The sequence below is a fragment of the Psammomys obesus genome, unplaced genomic scaffold, assembly GCF_907164565.1.
Source record: "Psammomys obesus unplaced genomic scaffold, mPsaObe1.curated_primary_1811, whole genome shotgun sequence".
Classification (NCBI taxonomy): Eukaryota; Metazoa; Chordata; class Mammalia; order Rodentia; family Muridae; genus Psammomys; species Psammomys obesus.
This window is the reverse complement of record NW_026590062.1, coordinates 15,856,504-15,879,111: the sequence shown is the minus strand read 5'-3', so window position 1 is coordinate 15,879,111 and position 22,608 is coordinate 15,856,504. Positions and strand designations below refer to the sequence as shown.

The 22,608-nt window shown below is 47.0% G+C and overlaps 1 protein-coding gene across 2 annotated transcripts in view; it reads right to left on the bottom strand.

The window, feature by feature from the left end:
* Nucleotides 1–888: 888 nt before the first annotated feature.
* Nucleotides 889–22,608, bottom strand: part of Glt1d1 (glycosyltransferase 1 domain containing 1) — a 72,363-nt gene continuing 50,643 nt past the window's right edge. The window contains exons 10-12 of one of the 2 annotated variants that reach the window (XM_055605825.1): nucleotides 21,911–22,031; nucleotides 18,501–18,599; nucleotides 889–6,652 (exon numbers count right to left, since the gene is read on the bottom strand). In XM_055605825.1, coding sequence (XP_055461800.1) covers nucleotides 6,491–6,652; nucleotides 18,501–18,599; nucleotides 21,911–22,031 — 382 coding nt within the window. In that variant the 3' untranslated portion in view covers nucleotides 889–6,490. The remainder of the gene's footprint in view (nucleotides 6,653–18,500; nucleotides 18,600–21,910; nucleotides 22,032–22,608) is intronic. The other variant, XM_055605826.1, reaches the window with a different exon arrangement.

The following is a 22,608-nucleotide window of genomic DNA, read 5'->3' as shown; positions in this document are numbered from 1 at the left end:
AGGAATCAGAGGTTAGTCCCCTGCAAGAGCAGCCAGTGCTTTTAACTGCCCAGCCTTGTGAATTTCATGTTTTAATGTATAAGAGCAACTTTAGTATTCATTTTTAATGTGTAAGAGTAATATTGGATGGTAGACCTCTTTAGAAAAGATCCCAATGTCCAGAACCTTCCAACACATACAGCAAAATGCTGACTCACTCCAGACTACCATGAGGGCATTCAGAGGGAGCATGTGTCTATGTATAATCAATATATTTTAGTTTACTGTTTCCCAGGGCTGTGTTTCACCTCAAGCAAAGGGACATTTCAGGCCACGAAAAGTCACATTCTCTCTTACACTGAGTTCTTAATTTAGGAATGGCAAAGTTTGAGATGCTGATCAATGCAACGTGCTGGCGGAGAACTTGAACTACGAATGAGCATCCGATGGAGAAAAGGTAGGCTGTGACCTTAAAGGCTAAATTAAAGCCCAGTAAAACACTGTTCTTGGCATGAAAAGATATTTGGTGACTATACAAAGCAGGCTGCCTATAGCCGAAACCAGGATCTCAGGATCTCAGTTCTGTGTATCTCAGTGGCTGCTGCCGCCACAGCCAGGGCATCCTCTACACGCACCAGTCCCTTCTTTCCCAGTTACAGATTCCAACTTTCCTACTGGACCCAGGAGTTTGTATTTCTCAGCTTCCCCTTGCAGCTATATGTAACTACGGTATACGACCCAAAATAAGAATTGTCTTCAAGACAAGGATAGGTATCTTTGTTCTTGCCTAGAATTCAGGTATAATGGCAGAGTATAAGCAGCCTCTTCACACCATGAGCTAGTAATGGTCAGCTTGATGAGGGGGAGAACGAACAAGATGAAAAAAGAAGATGGAAATAGACAACTGGATCTTCCCAGTGAGTTTTATTACTTGAGAGGGAAAGAATTGTTTCCTCTAGTGTTTAAACCACTACTCATTTTGAGATTTTTCTTGCGCACGCATGCATGTGTAATTGTGCTGGGAACTGAACCCAGGACCAATAGAAGACTAATTAGTGCTCTTTACCACTGAGCCATCTTTCCAACCCCTGAAACTGTCTCTCTGGGAACCTGTAGCTAGTCTGATGGTCAGCGAGCCTCCTCTCTAGACTTCCCAGAGCACTGTGTTTACATATATGCATACTTATATGTAATGGGGCGGTGAAATAACAACTTCCTGAGTTAAAATATTCCATTCTAGAAGGAGGCTCTTACAACTCAGGAAGCAAACAACTCACAAGTCTCAAGAAGACCCTGAAACGAAACAGAGGCACAAAGCTTCCCCTTACCCAAGGTGGTGTGGAGACCTCATGCAGAAAGGCACCCATCCTGGCCTTTGCAGTAAGCTATCGTCCACACTCCTCTAAGTAACCCTGACAAACTCACTGATTCACCAAGTTGGTGGTTCTTGTATCTTAGTCTGGCTTCAGTTCCCTATCTGGGGTGAGTAATTTGTTTTCCAGGAAAGTCACAGGACAGTGGCCATACCTGGCTTTTTATGGAGGTGCTAGGATCTAAACTCAGGTCCTGATGCTTACTTGGCAAGTGCTCTTGCATACTGAGCATCTCCCCAATTCATACTGTTTATTTTTGTTTGGTCAGACACAATGTCCCCAGAATCCTCCTCAATATCCCTGATAAGTTAGTCCCTCTGATGAGCATTTAAAACACTTTAAGTACTACTACGGTTAGAGGGATGGCTCAGCAGTTAAGAGTATCTACTGCTCTTGCAGAGGACTGGGATTCAGTTCCAAGCACTTATACAGACAGCTCACAGTCACTTGTAACTCCTGCTCCAGAGACTCTGATGTCCTCTACAGTGCTCTGCAGGCTTCCGAATGCATATTCACCCATGCAGGCTCACATATATACACATAAATAAAAATAAATCTAAATAAGTAAATAATGTGTTGTTCGGACCGTAAAGCAGAATTGCAGTTGGAAAAAGAATCAGGAAGTGATGGGGTTGACAAAATGGGGGTTAGGGAGTACAGCAGTTGTGCTGAGAACCATCCGTACTGACAACCCAGCTGATGGCACTTTCTGGAGAGGCTGTGGAACCTTGGGGTTAGAATCTTGGCCAATGGAGGGGGCCACTGAAAACATGACTCTGAAGATAATGGTCTTGCACAGCTTTCCCATCCCAGCTCTCTGATCAGCCAAAGTGTGAATAAGGTAGGCCAACGCTCCCACTGCCACAGACAGAGCCACCGCAGCCTCCATGGTAGACTGAATGCCTGGCAACATGAGCCAACCTCCCTTCGGCTGCTTCTGTTAGGGATTCTGTCATGATGAGGAGAAAGGATACGAGTACAGAAAGTTGATTATACCCCAGTCTGTGAGGGGCTGACTTGCTGAAACTCTCATGAGTGAAGCAAAGCAGTAATAAGAACAGCAAGAGCCAGGCTATGTACGGATCTAGTCATGCCTGAGCAGAAGCACTCTGGAAAGCATCTTGTGGTCTGGTCACATGGTTATTCCTCATTTACCTGTTTGTGTGAAATACTTGGTTCTGTGTGCATGATTTCAACTATAGCCACATTGACTAAGTTTGTTCAATGTAAGAGACTTAGCCTCTCCTCTTTCAGAGACTCGCCCTTGGAACCAATCGCAGCCCAGCTTTTCTCAGAATGTCCTCACTTTCCATAAGACAGTGGTCGCTGGACCAGTGACATCACTCAGCAGGTAAAAGTGTTTCCCATGTAAGCCTGCCAACCCGTGTTCAATCACCAGAACTCACAGTGGAAGGTGACAATCAACTCCTAAAAGTTATCCTCTGACCTCTATATACACACAGTGACATGTCTGTCCACGCTTAACATACCTACATATCTACATACCAACTCACAATAGTTGTAGTAGTAGTAATTAAAATTGTCTTTGGCTTTGAAAGATCCTGTCCCCTTGCTGGACATGGTAGTGCATGCAAGTGGGTCTCTGTGAGTTCAAGTCCAGCCTGATCTACATAGCAAGTTCCAGCCCAGCCAGAACTATATAGGGAGACCCCCATTGAAAAATAGATCCTGGGTCCTAGACAGACAAACTTTGTGACTTAGCAAAATGATCTCAGGCTGTTCTTTGGATCCAGGCTGATCTCTCAAGGCTTCTGAAACGCTCATGCTGGGAAGCCATTTGAGTGCATAAATTGTTCAAAGTCGGGATTGGGGCTACTGTTTTCAGTGGCTGTTATTGGGTGGAGACCTTTCCCAGTATTTTAGCCCCTCTTGGCCCCACTGATGCTCTAAAGCAGTGGCTTTCAACCTATGAGTCTTCACCTCATTGGGGGGCCAAATGATCCTTTCATAAAGGTGCCCTAAAACTATCAGAAAACACAGACATTTACATTGTGATTCAAAATAGTAGCAAAATTACAATTATGAAGTAGCAATGAAAATAATTTCATGGCTGGGGTCACCACAACACGAGGAACTGTATTAAAGGGTTGCCGTATTAGGAAGGCTGAGACCCAATGCCCTAAAGGGATATAAGGGTGGGAGTGATGAAGTGAGAATGGAGTGGGAGAAAGGAGGAAGAAAAGATGTTACCAAAGTGTTTGCTGGAAACATGTGCCCCCAAAGTTTGAATATTTTGCTGGGTGAAGTGGGGATGCTTTTTGAGAAAGGCTAATATATCCCAGGCTGGCCTTGATCCTTCCTATGAAGCCAATATTGGCCTTGAAATCCTGATACCCCGCCCCACCCTCCGACCTCCTCCAAGTACTGAGAAGTATAAAGTTGTGGTTCACTGCACCCAGCCATGTGTTGGGACCATTTCTTGGGGGTGACAGGTGGTGCCAATGGAAAAGTACTCTAAGAGGTTGAGGCCAGTGCTTGGGGAAAGGAGTCCTATGAGAAATAGGTGTCCTACAGAAGTGAAATTCCAGCTCCCCTTCCACATGCACTCTCTGTACGTCTCCAGCTCTGCTCTCCGGCCATGGGACTGTGAGTTCAGGCTCTTGCCCGATGCAAGAGCTGCTAGCCTAACCCACTAACCAGTCCATTTCTGTGCCTCATGCATTACCTGGCCCACCGTGCTCAGCCACAGCAGCACACAGTAGGCTGAGACCTGTCCCCGAGCTGATAGGGAGCTCTGGATAAGTGAGAAGGCGAGTTCAGTCACCAGGAACCCTTCTGAGGAGCCCACGAAACAACTCAGCATTTCTGTCAAAGGCGAGGCATTTAAGTGTTTGAACATTTGCAAACCTCCCCGCTGGCCTGCGTGGTAGTGAGGGTGTCTCCCACACAGAGGTCTGCAGCAGCCCAGCCCACAGGCTTACTTGAAGGGAGAGCTGCACTGTACCCCTCTGAGGAGATAGAATCTTTAGAGTTACTGCTACTGTGCCGTCTTTAGGTCATTATCTGCCCTTGAGGGGGTCCTGGGACCACTGCCTCTGCCTTCTCTTTCACTTCCCAGCCATGAGGGGAGCAGTTTTGCTCTGCCAATCATTCCTGTCACGATGCATCCCTGCCACAGGCGCAGAGCAGCAGGGCCATCCAGGTGTAGACTAGAACCTCCAGACTGTGAGCCCTCAGACACCCTTCCTCTTTATCTGTTGCTACAGTGTCTGTTACAGAAAGTGAAAAGCAACCGTCACACTTTAGTCTAAGTTCACATCAAACTCCTCTGGTCAGACGCTTGAGTATCGAATTTGTTTTCTTGGATACCATGGCATGGAGTGTGGGGTTACTGTTCCATACAAGAGGTGCTGTTTTGTATGGCTGATGGCGACATGCTTTATTGATTAAGAATCCTCCCTTTCCCAAAGCGCACAGTTGCAGAAGATGTAAGCTTAGTGAGGCTGGCATAGTGGAGGTCAGGCAGTGATGTCATCACCAGGCAAAAGAGGGGCGTGCATTCCAGAGCATCCACTTCTGTGACACCTGCCCTTTAAATTCCACTTTGTAAACACTGACACCAGACCTCTGCAGACCTCTCCTGAGATGGTTTGGAACTCTGGGCTCAGAGGAGCTGCCTTCCACTATTTCCTCCCTCTCCTCATGCCCAGAGAGTTAAGACCCCAGCACAAACCAGGGTCCAAGGAAATGGGCTCATTCCTCAGTGGGCCTCCAGATGCTTAGAGCTCAAGAAGGGCAGGATTGCTGCTGCCTCCTTTGTAGCCTTCATGAAAGTGACTATGCTGGATCTGAGGTACAGAATATAAAGCTGAATTACACCCTACAGAATTGTGTTCTACTCTTATCCCTGAAGCTCTGGGATAAGTTTGCTTCCTCCCATCCTGCTTCACTTAAAATGAGATGTTGCTGATTCTATTTATTTTTTTTTTTTAAAGAAAAGCAGATGGCCCAGGATTTGCCTTTAGAGTTGGAGCAAGGACAATATGGGTTCTGACTCCTCCTCAGTTTCCTCTAGAGCCTGATACTTTCTTTGCATGGGTGCCTCTTAGCCCCATTTTTCTTCTCTTCTCCTCCAAGCTGCTTGCTTTAGCACAGGTGACCATTCCATGTCCTGCTTACAGTAACAACCCTTATTGGAATTCAACAAGAGCTCTGGAGGCACAGAGTGCTGGTGTGGGGAGAACCCATCAAAAGACTCCCAGACTAGACTGCCCTCCCTGTGCTTCAGTGACCCCCACCTCAATAGACCCCCACCATTGTATAGAGTCTTGTAACTCAGTCAATACTTGTCCTCAGTTCCCTAGCAGAACATCCACACTGAAGTCAAGGTCCCAGACCCCATCATGGGGGCCAGGCAATCGTCTTCCAGGCTTCCTGTGATGTGATGCAGGTGGGCAGGGCCTACAGGGCAACCTGGCCTGCTTTGGAAAGCATGCTCATCTCTCAGGTGCACCAGTGAGGAGTGACAAGTCCTGACACAATCCATTTACAACCCCTCCAGGGCTTATTGGCATACCAGCCACAGCCTGGGGCTGTGAGCCTGGGGCCTCACATTCCCCATCAGATCCCTGTGATGGCTTTTAGATGAAGATCATAGCGAAGAATGCTGCCAGCTCCACTCAGTTGACAGCCCTGGCCTTTTAGTTTCTTCTTCGTGAACTGGCAATGATAGGCAAAGGTCACTCTGAAGGCAAGGGAAGGATCTACACTGTGGCTGCTTAAAAATAAGCATCTATAAATTGCAAAAGCAGTTCTTGGAACACTCCCCCAGACGCCCCTGAGATGTACTTCATGCCCTGCACAGAGCTTCAAACCTATCTGGGACTGAGGCATAAGCAGTTTTCAGGAGTGAGCTACAAGCTCATTCAGGACTGAGCTGTAAGCACTTCTGGGACTGAGTCATAAGCACTCTCAGGAGTGAGCTATAAGTCTATCCAGAACTGAGCTGTAAGCATTTCCAGAACTGTGTCTGCCACACAGCAGAGTTGGGCATGGATGTGTTCCTGGGGAATCTAGGATTCCCGTGGTCTAGGACTAGATCCCATCTCTTGTAGTCTGCTCAGATCTGGACACCTGATGGTCCTGGTGGCAGGTGTGGCAAGTGCAGACTTCCAGATTTAATCCTCCACTCGCACCTCCAGCTTCCTGACGAGACGCTGGTACGTGTCTCTTTCCACCTGCCAGGAGTGATGTGTCCTCACGTATTCCCTTCCATTGGTCACGATTTCCTTCTCCAGTGTGGGATCACTAACCAGTCTCTTTGCCAACTGAATGAACTCCTGAAAGACAGGAAGTGGGTGAGAAACACGAATGAGTGCTGGGTGGAGGGAAGCCTGGGGACCCGTCTGAAAGCCTGTGTCTGTACCAGCTCCTGCTCTCCCCCTGTCAGCCTCACAGCCTGAAGAAACACACTTCAGGGAGATGGGAGAGGAAATCAGAATAGTAGAAGCATTGGAATTAAGAAACTATATAGCCAGGTGCGGTGGTGCACAGCTGTAATCCCAGGACGTGGATCTCTGTGAGTTTCAGGCCAGCCTGGTCTATAAAGTGAGTCCAGGATAGCCAAAGCTACACAGAGAAACTCTGTCTCAACAAACAGACAACAACAAATAAAAACAAAAACCAACAACAAAAAGAAACACTACATATATCAGGTGGGGAGATGGCTCAGTGGATAAAAATGCTTGCCACTAAGTTTAATAGCCTGAGTTCAAGCCTCAGGACGCATATTGACTCCCACAAACTGTCATTTGAACTTCTTTCATGTGTATGCTGTGGCATGTTTACACCCACACCCATACACACCCACACCCATACACACACACACACACACACACACACACACACACACACACGATGGTGCCATGTCTACAACCATGTACTCATGCCATTCTCATTGCAGCTTTGCAGTGACCTGTACCTACAAGAAGCAGCACACACACAAACACACCCACCACAGATCTGGGCCTATAAACACCTGCTGTGAACATGCACGGAAGACCCCAGAGCTGTCAATCATGCTTCCCCGCAGCCTTCCCTGTTTTCTGCAGTTACACAGCACATGATCAAAGTGCTGACAGTAAGTGACTCAGCCTTAAATGGGAAGCTCGTAAGGCACCCTTCAGGCTCAGGGAACACTGTGTGGGGTGTTAGCCTTGTGAAAGCTGGGGGAAGGGGGCTGGTGTTGTGGAATGCTGCATCTGTGACCTACCCACATGTGACTGGGCCCATTGATATTCTGTCATGGATTGAGGCTGCTCAGGAGGCCTCACCTCTTCCTGAGAATCTAGAAGAGGTTTTTTGTTTGTTTGTTTGTTTTTTCATTTATTTGCTTATTTATTTACTTACTTACTTACTTATTTGATCATTTTACAGCCCCCTCCATCTCCTCCTCCCATTCCTACCCTCACACCCTCTCGCTCCATTTCTCCCTCTCTTTCTTCTCAGAGAAGAGGAGGCCCCCAAGGGGGTGCCAACCCACTCTGGTACCTCAAGTCGCAGCAGGACTAAGTGTGTCCTCTCCCAATGAGGCCAGACAAGGCAACCCAACTAGGGGAAAGGGATTCAAAAGCAGAGTCAGAGATATCCCCTATTCCCCTGTGGGACATTTTATTTTATTTATTACTATTATTATTATTATTATTATTATTATTATTATTAGTGCTTAAGGCAAGAGGACCCAACCCACTCTTGGCGCCACCCTTGGATGTTATAAGGAAAGCAGGCTGAGCAAACCATGGAGAGCAAGCCAGTAAGCAACTTTCATCCTGGTGTCTGCTTTAGTTCTCACCCCCAGGTTTCTGCCCTGTTGGAGTTCGTGGCTTCCCCAATGATGGACTGTGCTCAGGATTTAGAAGCCAAATGAATCTTTTCTTCTCCAAGTTGCTCTTGATTATGGTGTTTAATAGCAGCTAAAGTAAGAAAGATACTTTCTTCAGTAGTGTAGCCACCGGTAAGGAGTCCATGCTCATGAAAATAAGCACTAACTCACATGGAAGAGGGGCAGGAGAGAGGGAGAGGGAGAATAGGGACTCATCGGGAAAAGAACCAATGAGACTGAGGGAGAGGCAAGAGAGTGTGTGTCAAGTATGGTCGGAAACATTAAATATACATGAAAATGTTGCAACAAAACCTGTTAGTATATATAATTAACATATGCTAAAGAAAGATCTTTAAAAAAAAAATCCTGTCTCCTTTCTTTGCAGTGACCTAGGAGTCCTAATTTCTTCCCTCCTTTATGGCCACAGCCAGAGACCCTTACCTCAGACAACTCTGGACCCAGAGAACCCCTTCACACCATAGGCAATGCCTGGTGCAGAAGGAAGCAATGAATTCGGGCTCAAGTCTGTGTTCTGCACTGCTTCATTGTGGTGGTTTCGGACATGCTAGTTACCTCCTCTGGCCTCACACTGATCACCTGTGAATAAGCAAAGGCCACTGTCCCCTCGGGCCGCACGCACAGAGCATGGGAAGGTCCTGGGTTTTCGTTTTCTTGCCTTAGCTCCCGTAGCTTCCCTTCAGGACCATGTGCACATTATTAATTGATGCATCAAGAGGCTCCTGCTGACCAGCACTTAATTTCAAAGCCTTTCATAATTAGAAAAATTAAGATGTATTCTGATATCAAAGCTTGTTTAGGGAGAGGAAGGGAGCATTCATCATTTATCACACTTGCATGGGAGTGCGGAGCTAGGAGGTCTGGGTTAAGTTCACAAATTACCTTTCCTGAGGGAGGCAGAGAGGCTTACAGAGAGAATTCAACTGTCAACCAGAGCAGTGGTGGCAGTTGCTACAGAATCTCACGCTGACAGGGCTAGGGCAATGGCTCTGTCAGGGAAGTGCTTGCTTTGCAAAATGAGGACCTGAGTTCTATCCCCAACACCCATGGAAAAGATCTTCTTGTAGTCTTAGTGCCTGGGAGACAGAGACAGGCAGATCCCTGGGGCTCACTGGCCAGCCAGCCTCGCTTTCTTGTGAATTCTAGGCCAACGAAAGACCCTGTCATAACAAAACAAAACAAAACAAAACAAGCGACAGGCGCACCCTGTCTGGGGAACAGCAGCTAATGTCCTCTGGCCCGCACATGCACCCCAACGCCCGCATGTATACTTGTACCTACAACACACACACACAGATACACACCCAAGACTCTCCCTCAGAAACTCATACACAGTTAATTACTATTATTCTCTTACTCCCTTGGCTTGAGTAAATTCCATCTAGAAGACAGGGCCTGAGATTAACACACAGCACTTTACTGTCAAGAGGGAACGTCCACATATTCTCAGAATTATTGTTAATTAAATGTATGAATGCCTTTTATAGCTGGCAATATAAATAGCAACATTTACGTGGGTGGGATTTTATTTTTATGTATCATGTACACATTTTTCTAGCAAATTAGTATTCTTTTCACTGTAAAAACGTATTCACACTATGTGGGAGAACAACATTCATATTAAAATTATTCGAGGGGCTTAGCACTTGGGAATATTACTTTTATGATGTTGGCCATATCTGTGATTTATCTGATGGACTGGGCTGAAGCTGGGGCCCTTGCTTCCTACTGCTTCAGATTGCAGGGCAATTTTAGAACAAAATCCAGAATGATGGGGGATAGGCTCTGAGAAGAAAGCACTTACTCGTTTATCTATCTATCTATCTATCTATCTATCTATCTATCTATCTACTTACCTATCTATCTATTATTTATTTATTTTCTCAGCAATGTAATCTAGGAAAAAAAAGGGGGGGCTTGAAGCAAGAAAAATCAGGACTAGATAGCAGATATACCTTACAGCTGGCTTAAAGAGCACTGGGAAAGAGGGGGAAGGAAAAAAGAAAACTGGCCAGTAAGAAAGAAAAAAAAAGGAAGGAAGGAAACCTTACCCCTGGCTCTGCAGTGACTATCTACTGAGCCTGACTACTGTCCTATGGGTAGATGAAGCTCCTGACACTCATTCGCTCCCGGTCAAGGACTGTCTGCAAAGTCAGCTGCCACATGCCCTCCATATCCTCATGCAAAGGCCTGCTACCGCTCCTGTCGGAGTCCCCATCCCTGTAACTGCGGGTGGACAAAACCAAGCTTTTGCTTTCATCAATGTGATGTGTCAGAAGTTATGTTGTTTTGACTCGCAGGCAAAGCTTTGAAGAAAGAAACTAGCAAATTTTAGAAGTAAAATCTAGCTTTGGTGTCTGCTTCTTCTTTCTCAAGTCTCCTTGGAAAATGACACAGAAAGATGCTTGGGGCAGCCTCACTAAGGGTGAGATGCCAAGGACAGAGATGCAATGCCACTGCAAGAGGAGCGGAATTCTGGACCACCAGCCCCATTTCAGCTATAGTGGTCATTACTGGGCTCGCTGGGTGGACAGCTGGGCCAGACTGGACCAGCAAAGTGGCCCCATGGGACCAAGCCATGAATACCCAGGACTGCAGCCCAGAACTTACTTCCTCTTTCCTCCCAGATGAAACAAACAGCTTTTAATGTAATGTGGTCCAGGGAGAAGACTCGAGCCCAACACCCACGGATGGCTCTATCTGTCCACAATGGCTATGGATCTGTGGTAACCACACTACGGGGATGAGCCCAACCCACTCCCTGACTCAGGAGAAAAACTGCGACTCGCTCCCAACCAGCAGAAGCTAGCAAAGATCAGGGGCCATGGCAAAGGTCAGGAGCTATGATGCCCTGGACTGGTCCATACTCCATGGCCTCCTATAAATCCAGGCTATGTGTGAGACATCAGGCTATGTATCTGAAACCTACGAGGTGTCACCACACCACACAGACCAAAGAACTGCCAAGAGCGAAGGCCACAGAAAAAACATCTGTGGAGTGCACGCAGTAAATCAGGGCAGAGGCTGATCTGCAGTCAGTCAGCCTGGAGCAATCATGGGTTCTACACAGCTGTCACACCAGAGCATGCCAGAGTGCTGACCTAAACAGGTCAAGTGGCTTTGAGAGAGGGGCTGTCTCTAGGACCAATAGATACACCCTTAAAGCCATCAGTGAAAGTCAGAGAAGGTGAATACACTACGACAATTAAAATGAAAAAGAAAAGCATGTACAGGAACCCAGTTCTTCAGGGAGCTCAAAAGTGAGTGAGCATGGATGCCTATAAATCAGCCTTAGGAAAAGCACATGGCTCCCATCCCCCAGTGAGTAGCCAGTGGTGGCACACCCAGTTAAGTCCCTCAGAAACACAAAGGACACAGCCAGCTTAGCAAAATAATGGTGCAGAGCAGAGCTGCCTCCTGGGCTGCAAGTGTGCAGAGCTTTGGTCAGACACCTGCGTAAAGTCATTTGTTTGTGTTTTAAGTGATACAGACAAGCATTGTTTTATCTCCAGATACATAACGGGACTGTTCTACTTGCAGAGTCTATCATCTATTTTGGTATCCTTTCTTTCTTTAAAAAAAAAAAAATAATAAGATTTTAAATTTATTCTTTGAAAATTTCATATATGCATACAAAGCATCTCAATCCTATATACTCTCTCATCCCAGCTCTTTCATAGTCCCCCCCCTTACATCTTCTCAGCTTAATTTCCCTCTTAAAAAAAATAGTAATTCACTGAAATTAGAAGCACATGATTTAGGGTCACCCACTGGGCTGTGAGCAACCTACCAGTACCTATACACTCCTAGGAAGAATGACTCTTCCCCCCCCCCCCACAGCTGTCAACCGCCAATAGATTCCCAGCTAGGGCTGCAGCCTTGTGAGCCCCTGCCCCATCTGTGCTGGAGTTTTGATAGGCTTGATCTTGTACAGGTCTTATGCAGGTAACCACTGTGTGGTGGCGCAAATGAGAAATGTCCCCTGCATCATCTTAGGCATTTGATCACTTGGTCCCCACTGGGTGGCACCTTTTGGGGAGGCTTGGATGGTACAGCCTTGTGGAAGGAAGTAGATACTTGGGGGTGGACTTTGAGGTAAAAAGGACTTCAAGGCTACTTCTAATCTGCTCTCTGCTTTGAGATTACAGTCAAAGACATGAGCACTCAGTTTCATGCTCCTGCCCTGTGTGCCAGGCTATCTACATCATTACGGACTCTAACCCCTTAAAACTATAAGTCAATAAAATCAAATAACCTCCTTCCTCTAGAGGTTGCCTTGGTCACAGTGTTTTATCACAGCAACAGGAAAGGAACTAAGATACATCTCTTTTGTGAGTTCAGGGGTGAAACAACCATGTCCTTCCCAGCAGACAGCATTCCATAGCTTTTCTCCTCCTCCACTTCCTCCTCCAGCCCTGCTCTCCAGGAGCTTGGTGCTGATAAAGAGGCAGCTGGCACATTCACAGATGATTAAAAGAAGAAATGAAAACTACAGATCTGGTGCTATGGTGGGGGAACCCAGATGTCACCTAGGCCAAGTAGAGCTCTCCAACAAAGGACCTAGCATGGAAATAGCTTTCTGCTCAAAGACAAGCCCCTGTGGGTCACAACTAGTGGATCTAGGTGGAGGGCATAGTGGGCTCCCCAGCCTGGTCTAGCATGTGTATCACTCCCTCTGTGGGAGGGGAGGCACAAAGGGTTCTCAGATACTGGTGGAAGGAACGGAATTTTCATAATTTCAAATAGGTTCCTTTGGCTGCTCAGGGCCAGGAAAGACACGGCAATGAAAGCAGCTGCTGAAATATAAAGAGCCCGACCAGGTGCTGCCTGCCAGGGATGGGATACAGTAGATACTGGGTTCTTGGAGACAGAGACCACAGGAAGTGGGGACTGTGGGAAACACAAGCAGAGACACTAGGCAGGTGACTGAGCCTACTTGCTGTCTCCACCTTCTTCTCAGGCATCACCCTGCCAGTGACAGCCCAAGGGTGACCTCCAAGGGACACCTCAGATACCTGATGACTTCCAGGGTGCTCACCAGCCTGCACCTTCTTTACAGGGAACTCCCACAGAGCCTCACCACTCTGCTTTGATTCAGCCTGGGACAGGGATGTCATTATCTCTGCCACACACGGGTGCCAAAGCTTCTACCCATCTCTGTGCCTGGCAAGGGACCCTGCAATGGGATTGGTTGAGCCCTTATATGGCACAGACAGCCTGAAAGAATAAGGGAAGGAAGGAAGGCGAACCCTTTCCTTTCTGTTCCTCTGGGCCACAGCTAGCCCCTTTTCTGGGTTGCAAGCCCATCTCTAACTCATCTTTGTTTTTGCAGCAACACAGAGGCAAACTCTGCAAGTAGGTAGGTGACTCACTATACAGAAGCTGTAATGGTGGAGACACTGTGGAGCTCACTGAAGGAACCGTGTTCCTCATCTGCTTCATATTTTGGGAGAATTATTGACAAGCAGGATTCTCCTGATGTTTCCCCCAGTGCCTTGGTACCCAGGCTCACACCACGACCAGGTGATGTTGAGGTTCAGGCTTGAGCTAGCCCCGGGTGCAGCTTCCATTTTTCCTGAGGCATGAGCCCCATCTGGTGGCTCTTTCCATCCAGCCACATTCGTCAGGCGCAGGCTCCATGGATCACTAGGGGCTTCCCTTCTGCCAGACTGTGCCATCTGTCTCCAGCAAAGGGCAGGTGTGGGCCTCAGACCGGAAAGGTCCATTCTCCTGATGAACCAGGATGAGTAAGGGGGAGAGTCCACTGTGGGGGACTGCTAGCTGGGAAAGTGGCAGAACTCCTCTCAAAAGGAGAGCAGGAGGAAGGGAGGGAGGGAGGGGGGGAGGGAGGGAGGGAGGGAGGACAGGGCCAAACAGACTGAAGGACATGAGAGCAACCATCAGCATTTATGCAGGGTGGAAGGAGGCTGAGGGAGGGGGGCACGCATGTGTGCATTCTTGCCTCTCTCACCTGGGTTGGGCTTTTTGCAGGACTTTAGTGCCTGGAGCACACTCCCTCAATCCTCTCATGGTAGTGTAGCTGTCAGGATTCACAGAGCTAACCCTTTATGGTACCTGCACACCACACCAACAGGCTAGGGGAGACTCCTCTCACAAGGCCAGACAAGGCCCAGGCCACCTCTGTCCAACACTGGAGTCCTGGCCTACTCCTACTGGGACATTTGAGCATCCAAATGCACGGAGCTAGGAAACTAGATGCTTAGTGACTGCTTAACTAACTTCTGTTTATTTTTGTACCCCTATATTTCTTTTTTAAAGATTAAAAGAAGCATGTGGAGGGGCATAAAGGAGAAGAGGAAGGGAGGGTGGGATTGGAAGGGGACAAGGGAGGGGGTTACAGCTGGGATACAAAGTGAAAAAATTATAATAAATTAAAAAATAAATAAAAGGAAAAAAGTCATGAAGAAGTCAGAAGACAGCTTGCAGTAGTCAGCTCTCTCCTCCCATGATTTAGGTCTCAGGGATAACACTCAAATCTTCAGGCTCAATGGTGAGTGCCTTTATCATTGAGCGATCTTGCTGGCTCTAAATTTAAATGTGAAAACTGGTACTTTCTAGATTCGATTATTCAAAATCTCCTTCGAGGCACTTGGCACTGCATTTGCTACTTCCGAAAAAGGAGAGTCTTACCTCCATCTTCTGGATGAAGGAGCAGCATGCAACAGAAAGTGCCTGCAAGCCATTGTGGATTTCGCATGGGAACAAGACCCCTGAGCACTGCTAACTCCCAGTCTGGACACAAGTTTGAGACTGGTATTTCCCAGAGTGCCTTGCTTTCCCCAAACACAATCAAGCCATCTCTGCTTAAAGATGTTGTCTTTAAGAAAGACACCAGCCTTAAGACAAGCATGTAGCTCAGTGGGCAGAGTGCATTCACGAAACCCTGGGTCTGATCCCCAGCACCGCATACAGTCAGTGTGGTGATGTCCACCTATATCATCTGCACTGGGTAGACTAGGGTGGGGAGGGCAGGAGGATCAGATATTCAAGGTCATGCTTGGTTCTATAGTGAGTTTGAGAACAGCCTGGGCTACATAGACATTGTCTCAAAAAAGAAAAAAAAAATGTATCTTTAAGAAAACATAAGGTGGCTGGACAGTGGGTGGCTCATGATTTTAATCTCAGCTCTTGGGAGGCAGAAGCAGATCTCTGAGTTCAAGGCCAGCCTGGTATACAAAACAGGCTTCAGGATGGCCAGGGCTACACAGGGAAACCCTGTCAAAAAGAAGAGAAGAAAGAAAGAAAGAAAGAAAGAAAGAAAGAAAGAAAGAAAGAAAGAAAGAAAGAAAGAAAGAAAGAAAGAAAGAAAGAAAAAGAAGAAAAAGGAAGAAAAACATAAGCAATATTGACCATTAAGATTAGGAGCTGGAATACAGCATGCTCTTTATAAATATTAGCCAAATGCTACCATTGATATTCCAAAATTTATTTCTCCACAGTTGTTTAAAGAACAAACAGAAAACCTCCAGGCAGATAAGCGTGAGCTACCCTTGAAGAGCTCAACCCTGGCAGAATATGAATTCACAGCTTCTATTAAATGTCGTATGGATCTTAATTTTGAAGCTATAAAACTAAGCTATAAAAACACCTCACAAAGTTGCTAGACTCTTTCCTTCCTCTTAAATGGAGAAATAACCAGATTGTTGAGGTAATGAGAAATCAATGCTGAGTGGGTTTGGAAAGCTTCGGTTAAATTGAAATTTTCCAGAGGTGAAGTATACAAAAACAGATTATTCTGTCCCTACAACAGTGAAATATGTTTAGTCATCAACTCTTTAGATAAAAAATTGTATATATATGTATAAATATTAGAAATACATATATATTAGATATGGACATTAAATGTAGATAGATATAGAGATAGCTGAAGACACAGATACAGACATAGATACACAGATAGAGATATAGATGATTCAGTAGGCTCCATAAGGTCCCCAAAGCAAGAGCCCTGAGCTGCTTAGTTTTTGTCACCCAAACTAGAGTTACCTGGGAAGACAGAACCTCCATAGAGGACTTGTCTCCATCAGATTGGCCTGTGGACAAGCCTGTGAAGATCAGTGTGGGAGGGAGCAGCCCACTTTGGGTGGTGCCATCCCCTGGGTTGTGGTCCTGGGTTGTATAGGAAAGAAGAGCAAACGATGGGGGCAGGCCACTTAGCAGCGCTCCAGCTCCTGCTCCTGCTTGAGTCAGTGCTCTGAATTCCTTTAATGACAGACTGTGACTGGGATGTGTAAGCCACATAAAATCTTCTCCCCAAGTTACATTTGGTAATGGTATTTATGACAGCAATAGAAAACAAAACAGCCCTTTTCTTCCAGATTCCTCTCTAACCACCTGCAAGCAGCTGTCACAGAATGGGCGAGGGGGGAAGGAGCAACACTGGACAGGTTCTGGGTTTTACCATTCATTGTCAAAGAACAAGGGCTTAGGGGCAAGTTCTGTCTCAGGTACCGGAGAACTGAAAAATGCAGAGGCCCAAATCCTAAAAAAGAGCATCAAATCTCCATCTCTCAGAAGCAGGAAGTCACTCTGAAGGGATGGGTACTCTAAAGGGGGCCAAGAAAAAGGCTGGAGACAGAGAGGTGGCCACAACCAAAACCAGTGGCTGAGCACCCTGTACTGCACAGCTGTCCCCAAGGATGAACTTGACCTCTTCATCCTCCCAAATGCCAGATTCATAGACGTTCACTGCCATGTCCTGTTTCATACAATGCTGGTACCTGAATCCAGAGTTTCATGTATGCTAGGCTGTCACTGTACCAACTGGGCTACATCCCAGCATGTGAAATGGTCCTCTTCCTGATGGTCAATACAACCACGATCTTTGATATTCAGTCCCAGCTGTGCTGCACAGTCCGTGGGTTTCTCTTGCCCCTCTCCACCCTCAAGCTCACAAGGCACCTGGTGAATTCAATGATTATGGTCCACAAACCAAGACCCCTTTCTGATGCTGTCCATTCACCGAGCTCCCAGACTGCCCAAGGTTCTTGGCCACGTACCCCACCCCTTTATACAGGCACTACCCTCCCAGTCCCTCTTAACTCTTCAGTTTTTTTTTTTTTATCTCCAGCCCTACATGGGAAGATCTGTTTCTTTCTATTCTCAATTAAGGAACAACAACTAATGCAGAATGAGTAGCTATATTTAGCTTGAATTCAAAGAGCATTTATGCTTACATATTATTTATGTCCTCCGCACTGCATATACATATTTTAACTCCCAAAGCTGGCGGTCTGACAGGCTGGTTCTTCTTAATAAATGAAATGCTGATTCTCACACACATTTGAATGCAGATTCGAAATCACTCTTGCCCTCCCTGAGGCCAAGCCAAGTTCCACGGTTGAGATGAAAACAAATGCCAGCCTGGACATTTTTTTAAAAAAAACTTGCATTCTTTGTTTTTAGAGCAACCCATCCCACCACGCACTGGGTACGGTCTGATAGAGATGATGAAGAAAACAAAGTAAGTGTAACATCCGTGTCTCTCGCCACTATTTCAGAGTGTGAAGAATCGCAACTCTTCCTGCACAGAACCGGGATGGGGTGCTGTTCTAAACATCCTTTGGTAAGGCCCACACGAAGACGCTGGGTTGAAATACATCTGCGAGTAAGCTAAGTTCTACTGTGACAGGACTGGGGGGAGGGAAGGGGGAAGAGTGGACACAAAGACACAGAGACTGTGTCTATAACTCATAGTGGCTGGTACTCATCTGAGAGACCTGAGAGGACCGGCACATAAGATAGGCAGGAAGCTGTGCCTCCAGTCCCCAGAATGCATATCATGTCACAAGGTACCTGGAGGCTGGAGGCCCTTCTCTTCTACTGTATCTGACCACAGACAGCCACTTAGGAGAACACTTGCTGGCAAAGTCCTTGAGCATTTGTGTTTTGTCTGTCTGTTTTTTAACTTTTTTCAGACATGGTCTCATGTAGCTCAGGCTGGTCTTGAACTAGCTATGCAGCAGAGGTTGACTTTAAATTTATGATCCTCCTGCTTTTACCCCCTGAATGTTCTGTGACAGGTATGCACTGCCACGCCCGGCTTATGCATGTCAAGCAGGCATTCAGCAAACTGAGCTACAATCTTCAAGTCAGAAGTACCCTGGGATTCTAGACGCTGGGTGTCCCTCCAAGTTGAGAACAGAACCACAGAGCGTGCTATCTCCACCAGGAGCTGGGAGGCTTACAAGGACCCCAGACTCGCGGGCATTCTTTATACAAATAGACAGAAACCACACTGAGGCAAACGTGGGGAAAGGATCCTTTACCTGAGGGTTTGAAAACAGCAGACCTGTGACTCCGTGCTCCACCACGGCCGAGTTCCCAGGGATGTTCCTGGCTAATACCGGAACTTCCAAATCCATTGCCTGTGAAGACGGGAGAAGTAAAGATGAGGGTGTCATCTAAGAGCCAGGCAAGTGTGCTGGAAAATGGCTTGGGTGGTAAAGTGCTTGCCCTGCAGTCAAGAGGACCTGAGTTCCATCTCCTAGGATTCACGTGAAAAACACAGACATAGCCAGGTATGTGGTGCATATCTGCAATCTGAATACTGGGTGTGGGGCTGGGGGTACCAAGACATGGGGATCCCTGGGGCTTACTGGCTAGCCAGTCTAACCTAACTGTCAGGCTCCGGGTTGTGAAAGACCCTAGCTCAGAAACTAAGAAGGATGGGGCTGAGGAGATGACTCAGGGGTCACTTGTGCTTGCTGCTCTTGCAAAGGGTTAGAGTTTGGTTCCCAGCACCGAAGCTGGACAGCCCACAACCACCTGTGACTCCAGATCCAGAAGCTCCAGCGTCCTCTTCAGGTAACTATGGACGCTCCCACACATGAGCACATACCCCACATGAGCACATATTATTGAAAATAAAAATAAACCCCTTTTTAAAATGGCACATTCTGAGCACAGACAAGCTCCAAGAATATGAACATACTGAGAAGCTGGCCCCAATAGTGCAGCAGCTGGCAAAGCCATGCGCTAGACAGTGTTTGGAAATAGGCATGCTTGCGTTCAGAGCAAATTCACAGAGCAAGCAGGGAAAGACAGAGGAGGGGGTAAGCCTGGCACTTGGGACAGACACACAAAATGCCAGGATACAAGACACACGCTTCCCTTCCAAAAACAGACCCACTTGGCCTCCCTAGACCAGCTTAACCTCCTCTTGTGGGTGAACAGGTCCCTTTTGGACTGTTCTGTAACATCCCTGCAGCCAGCCCCCAATCCTTATTAGAGCTGCCTGGGGTTTACAGAGACTGGTTTATTGGGGAGAGGAGGGGTGAGACAAGGTGTCTCTGTGCTCTGGCTGTCCTGGAACTAGCTCTGCAGGCCATGCTAGCCTTAAATTCACAGAGATGCTCCTGCCTCTGCCACCCAGCCAGAACTTCTCATTGCTGAGAAGTCATAAGAAACTCAGCCACTGGAATATGCACCCCATAAAAAAGAATACCCCGGCTGGAGGGATGCATGGCTCACCCGTGTGTGTAGCTTATGAGGCTTGCAGGCAGGCAGTCCTGGGTCATGCCTGAGGCTAAACACCACCCTATCTGTATTTTCTTGAAGAATGATTGGCTTGGACTTTGTGGTTAAGATATTCTGAGGGATCACCACTAGTGGGGGGAGGGGAGATGATTTGATCTGAGGGTGTTCATACAAACTCACAGAACTAAGTAGGGAGCATTTTCAGTGAGGCTGGTCAGTGGCCGGTGGTACAGCTCTTCTATGCAAAAGACTATCTGCCCCCTTGCAAAATTCCTCACCCCTGGCAGTTTCCACACCCCAAATGAATGCCCTTATCAGATCTTCTAGTCCTGACATTTAAAAATAGCATTGGCTTTTCAAAAGAATACAGAATGGTTCTGCCCTGTGTACCAACAGAAAATCAGTATCTCTCTCCCTTTTTCCCCTCTCTCATTTTCCCTCTCTCTTTCCTTCTCAAATATACACTTTCGCACCAAAATGGCGCCAGTGTTTTGAAACCCTATTACAGGGTCCTTCAAGTGACTGGAGAAGGTTCTCCAGTCACTAGAGCTAGCACTATTGGCTATGGTCAAACGTTCTCCTTCTTTCCCTTAGCTTTAGATCACAGTCCTTCTTCTGCCCAGGTGGCAAAACCTGCCCCAGAGGTTTTGTCTGTGTGCGACTACACCTATGTTGGGTGCAGGGATAAGAAGGGCAGCCCTTTACACCCTTTTTGTGTGCTAGGGTATGTGTAGGGTGTGTAGAAGTGAGAGAATCAGTCCTGAACCCCGCCCCAAAGTCACCAGGAACTAGGCCATAGGTCACCAATTTCAGAAAGAAGATAATAGAATTTCCTACCCACAGAATAGCCTGGAGGTAACCACAAGAATGGGAAAGTGTAGGCCCAAGCTGCAGCTTGTAATTTGTAATAAAAAGAACCTCATGTATTTACAGTGGAGTCCATTTATTCCTCGTCTTTTGGGGTTCGTGAACTGGGCAGAACACTCCTTGGTGGTCTTTGGGGTCGAAGAGACTTGGGCATAAGAGAAGACAGAGGAAAACTTGGGATTGACATTCCTCAGAAACTGTTCAACTTGTTTTCTGAGGCAGGGTCTCTCACTGACTTGCAGCTCACAGACTCTATTAGGCTGAGTGTCCAGCGAGCTCCAGGAGTCTGCCTGTCTCCCCCCTCCACCTCCTCCAGCACTGGGTTTACACTCACAAGCAGCCATGCCTGTCCTTCCCTAGGGGTCCTGGGGATTGGACGCTGCACAGCAAGCACTTTACTGCCTGAGCCATTTTCCCATCCCCCTCTTTGAAGGTTATTCTGTGTGGGGGCTCAAACAATATGCTTGAATAGGAAAGGCCTGGCAGGCTTTTAGCAATAATCAGCCAGTGGTTGTGCATCCGGCTGAGATTTGCTCTTGCCTTTTGAGTTTTTGCTTTTGAGTGTTCAGTGAGAAGCATGTATTTTAGCCCATGGGCAACTGTACGTGTCTGCTCAGGAAAGCAGATTCAGAAAGGTCAAATGTTCACTTTCCAGGGACCAGTGATGGGCGTGTGCTCTGATTAACACACTGGCCATCTGAAGTGACTCTAGAGAGGCACGCTTACAATTCAACTTCATTCAACTTCGCCCAAAGGTTATTTTGACTTCTCAAAGGAGCCAGCGGCCACATCAACATTTCAATGGCATCAGAATTGGTAGCAGCTGCCTTTCCCGTGAGGTAAGCCAAGTCCCACAGCAGTTCCTCACTCCACAGAGAGCTGGGTTTGCTGCTTATAAAACCACTCAGCAGACTCCAGGGGCTCGACCTGCTCTTAAGAAATAGGAGGGGGGAGGGGTATGTGTATGTACGTGTAGAAGAGCAATTGGGCACTTTCTCTACCCTGGCTTCAAAGTTAGCTGCTGAGGGGACAGACTGCCTGAGGGGTTGGGGCTGAACACCCAACTGGGACTGACACAGAGCACAGGTAGAGCTGGCTTCTTTGCCAGCTGATGCAAATCCACTCTCACATGGGGCGGCTCACAACCACCTGCAACTCCAGCTCTAGGGTGTCTGGACGCCCTCTTCTGGTTTCACCAGCAACTGCTCTCACTTGTACATTCTCCCACAGAGACACACGTGCATACACGTAATTTAAAATGAATCTTTAGGAAAGCAAAGAAGAAAGAAAACAATCTGGTACCCCATCCTGGGCATTCTCAAGCTGTGGTTACCTCCAAGATGGCGGCTGACATGCCCTCAGAGACTGAGCTGTTGACCAGTGCAAAGCAGCTCTTCACCACTGCATGCAGATCCTCCTGGCACATCTCACGGATCAGCCGCACCCCTGCAGCCCTGAAAGGACAGAGCAGGGACAGCATTGCAGTTTCAGCCCTTCTCATAGTCCCGCTCAAATCTTACGTGAACAATTGAGACTCAACTTGTACAGCCAGTCCCTTGTTCTTGGGGGGGAAAAAGTTGCAATTTAAAATTTAGACAGATACACTGATCAGTTATCTCCAAAGAGACTATAGCAGTCTGTGCCTTCATCAGACAAGCACAAGTAAGCTCCCTCACTCTTCCAAATCTTTGTTAAGATTTATTTATCTTATGTGTATCAGTGTTTGCCTGCATGTAGGTATGTGCACCATGTGGTTACAGTACACACAGAGGCCAGAAAAGGACATCAAGATCCTCTGGAACTGGAATTACAAGTGAAGTGATTGTGAACCACCGTGCAGGTGTTGGAACTGAACCTGTGTCCTCTGCAAGAGCAGCCAGTGCTTGTAACCAACTGAGCCATCATCCAGTCCCCAAATCTTTGTTATTTAAAATAAGTTCACTTTATTTTTGCCCGTTTCACCAGTTAAATATAGATAGGTAGGTAGATAGATAGATAGATAGATAGATAGATAGATAGATAGATAGATAG